Here is a 3,036-nt window from a genome sequence, read left to right as displayed (position 1 = left end):
TGTCGGGGCTGCCAGCGCACACGGCCGGCTCATGGCCAGCTCCTCGCCCCCAGCACCCCAAGTCCTTCTCCTCAGGGCTGTTCCAAATCCATTCTCCCCCCAGCCTGTCCTTGTCCTGGGATCACCCTGACGCAGTGCAGGACCTTGCCCTTGGCCTTATGTATAGTTACATAGGTAGTTATATAACACCAAATGTGTATAACTATATATAGTTACGTAGCCTTGGGATGACTTAAAGACATGAGAGATCTTCCCTACGTGGGTGTACTTGGCACTTTCTGAGCAGGAGCTTGGAGCACCAGCCCTTCGCTCTGCGTTGCTGGTGCCGTTCTTGCGGTAGCTGGCACGTTTGGGGACGTGCTTTGCGTGTACGTGCCGTGGTAACGATCCCGTTCTTCCTTTCCAGTATTTAGGTCAACTCACATCCATCCCAGGGTACCTGAATCCCTCCAGCCGCACGGAAATCCTGCATCTGATCGATAACGCCAAGGTGAGCGCTCGCTCTCTGCAACGACCCTGCTCCGTGTAGTCACTGATGTGCAGCACGGAAAAATAAAGGGCTTGCGGGGATTCCGTGGGGTTGGGTGGTGGTCCGAGCCGTGTCCTCCATCCCGTGGGCCTTACCAAAGGCAAAACGTTTGTTTTAGCGAGCGCATCAGCTCCCGGGGCAGCTGACCCAAGAACACGATGCTGTCATCAGCCTCTCTGCCTACAACATCAAGCTGGTATGGCGGGATGGAGAAGATCTCATCCTCAGGGTCCCCATCCACGACATCGCCTCCGTTTCCTACATCCGAGACGACTCCTCTCACTTGGTCGTGCTGAAAACAGGTAAGTTGAAGGCTCCAGCCTGTGCTGGCCGCAAAATTCCTCCTGGAGCCTCTCCAGCAGCTGCCAAGCCCCAGATTAGAGCTGTAATTCACTGACTCCTAGGAAAGCTTGGAATCTTTGTGTTTATTCTACATTTTCTGTCCCGCTCCCGTCTGTGAGGACCTTTGTGGATGTCAGCAAGGAGGAAAAGCAGGCAGAGGCAGCTCCTCCCGCCTGGTCCCCACATGCGTTGGACCTTCCCAACCCTCGTGCAGGTCACTGGGACAATTTCAATGCAGTGCTGGATGCCGGTTGGGAATCACTAGGGCCATTCCCATCGCTTCTGACACACCTCACTTCATGTAATAACCGGAGAGGGCCCGGAATCTGACCCCAGCAGCTCTGTGTGGCTCAGACCCATGTGGTTTGGGAAAGGCTGAGCTACTTAGAGGATATAATGACAGAGATTTATGGGATTATAACCCCCCCCGACAGCAGGGGACAGTCCATAGAATAAATGGGTAGCTGAGCAGGCTGTAATTCTGCTCCTGATGGATTTCGGGGGCTGGCTAAGCCCCAGGAATGAAGCCGAGCTCCAAATTACAGCCTTTTTATTGTAGGACTTTAGCCCTGTGCGGCATTCCAGTGGAGTTCCCGGATCCCAAGAGCTCCCTCCTCCAGAATCCTCTGCCCTCCTGCCTTGGGGGGCCTTCGGTCTCCCCCCATCAGCCTGCTACGAGGGCAGCTTGCCCAGTGAGGGCCGTTCTCTCCCTGCTTCCACCTTCCCATCACGACATCTCTCTTCCTCAGCTCAGGATCCCGGGATCTCCCCGAGCCAGAGTCTCTGTGCCGAGAGCTCCAAAGCCCTGACCTCGGGCTCGCTGTCCGAGAGCGGAGTGGTTCCTGTCGAAGCTTGTTGCTTGGTGATCCTGGCTACGGAGAACAAAGTAAGACTCCAACCCCGCCAGTTACAGCGCTGTCCCGCGTTGGGGACACTCCAGGGTCACTCTCCCATCGTGACAGCGCTGGGACTGGGATTGCTGGGAGGGTGTTTGGCCCTTAGGCCAGCCTGACCACGATTTCTCAGGCCGACGGCAGGGAACCACGAGGCCCTGGGTGGCCTCATCCTGCTCCTGCCCAGCCCCAGGCTGCGTCACAGACATAAACCCGGTTTTAAGACTTCAGAGCGCGGGTTGGGCTTTGCTGGTGCACTGGGGGATGCTAAATCGGGGGAGGGGGATCCTGGGCCCTGCCCCAGCCCCGGGACCCGATTCCGACACGAGCGGGTACTGGAAGGTGGTTTTCCCTTTGCTGCCTGCTGCCCAGCGCTTGTTCCAGCAGCAGAAACTCCCTGAGGATAACCGAATCCCTCCCACCGTAGGATTTTGCTAACTGGGGTGTTTTCCTGATGCTGACCTGGGAATTTGTTTCATACGGTGTCTGGATCCAGAGATTCTGATCTCGTCCGTGCACTCCCGCAGCAGGACCCCTTTGCCCTCAGCAGGGAGTTGTGCACCCCGTGTTTTCGGCTCTAACACGCTCCGAGGTGCCTGCGCCTCGTCGGGATGGCGGTTACGCTGCCAAAATCCCAGGGAGCTGACATGAGGAGTAGGACAGCATCGACGCAAAACCTGGCTGCTAATGAACAGCTGGGAATTGATGATGGAGCATCCGATCTCAGATTGCCCGATCTCAGATTCCCTGCCCATGGCAGGGGGGTTGGAACTGGATGATCTTTAAGGTCCCTTCCAACCCAAACCATCCTATGATTCTATGATTGCCTGGGTCCCCCTGGTTGGAGAGGGCTGGGATGCTCCAATGGGAGGGCGATGAGGGGTGCTGCACCCCAGGAGTCCGTCCCCTCCAGCACTGGGTGCACGACACTAACGAGATCCAAGGTTTTTCCCTTGCGGCTCCGCCAGCATCCCAGATCTTGGATGAGCACGTTCCCTGTCCTCAGCGGGAGCACAGCACCCCTACAAACCCAGCCTGGCGCTGTCCCGCGTGGTGGGCCCCAAAGGCCACCACAGTAGCCCCTGCCTTCCCGCCCGCAGGTGACGGCCGAGGAGCTGTGCTCGCTCCTCAGCCAAGTCTTCCAGATCGTTTACACCGAGTCCACCATAGACTTCCTGGACAGAGCGATCTTCGACGGGGCCTCCACGCCGACGCGGCACATGTCCTTACACAGCGGTGAGTGCCCGCTCTCCCCATTGGCCTCCTCCTCGC

The 3,036-nt window shown here is 57.7% G+C and overlaps 1 protein-coding gene across 1 annotated transcript in view; it reads left to right on the top strand.

Moving 5' to 3' along the window:
• The window catches only part of CCM2 (cerebral cavernous malformation 2), a gene marked incomplete at its 3' end in the record, with an annotated part of 5,630 nt that extends 2,630 nt beyond the window's left edge, over nt 1-3,000 (top strand). The window contains exons 3-6 of the mRNA XM_010161497.1: nt 407-490; nt 648-831; nt 1,621-1,757; nt 2,865-3,000. Coding sequence (XP_010159799.1) covers nt 407-490; nt 648-831; nt 1,621-1,757; nt 2,865-3,000 — 541 coding nt within the window. The remainder of the gene's footprint in view (nt 1-406; nt 491-647; nt 832-1,620; nt 1,758-2,864) is intronic.
• Between the last annotated feature and the right edge of the window lie 36 nt (nt 3,001-3,036).

This window comes from Eurypyga helias, unplaced genomic scaffold (genome assembly GCF_000690775.1).
Source record: "Eurypyga helias isolate BGI_N326 unplaced genomic scaffold, ASM69077v1 scaffold9761, whole genome shotgun sequence".
Classification (NCBI taxonomy): Eukaryota; Metazoa; Chordata; class Aves; order Eurypygiformes; family Eurypygidae; genus Eurypyga; species Eurypyga helias.
This window is presented reverse-complemented; position numbering and strand designations above follow the sequence as displayed.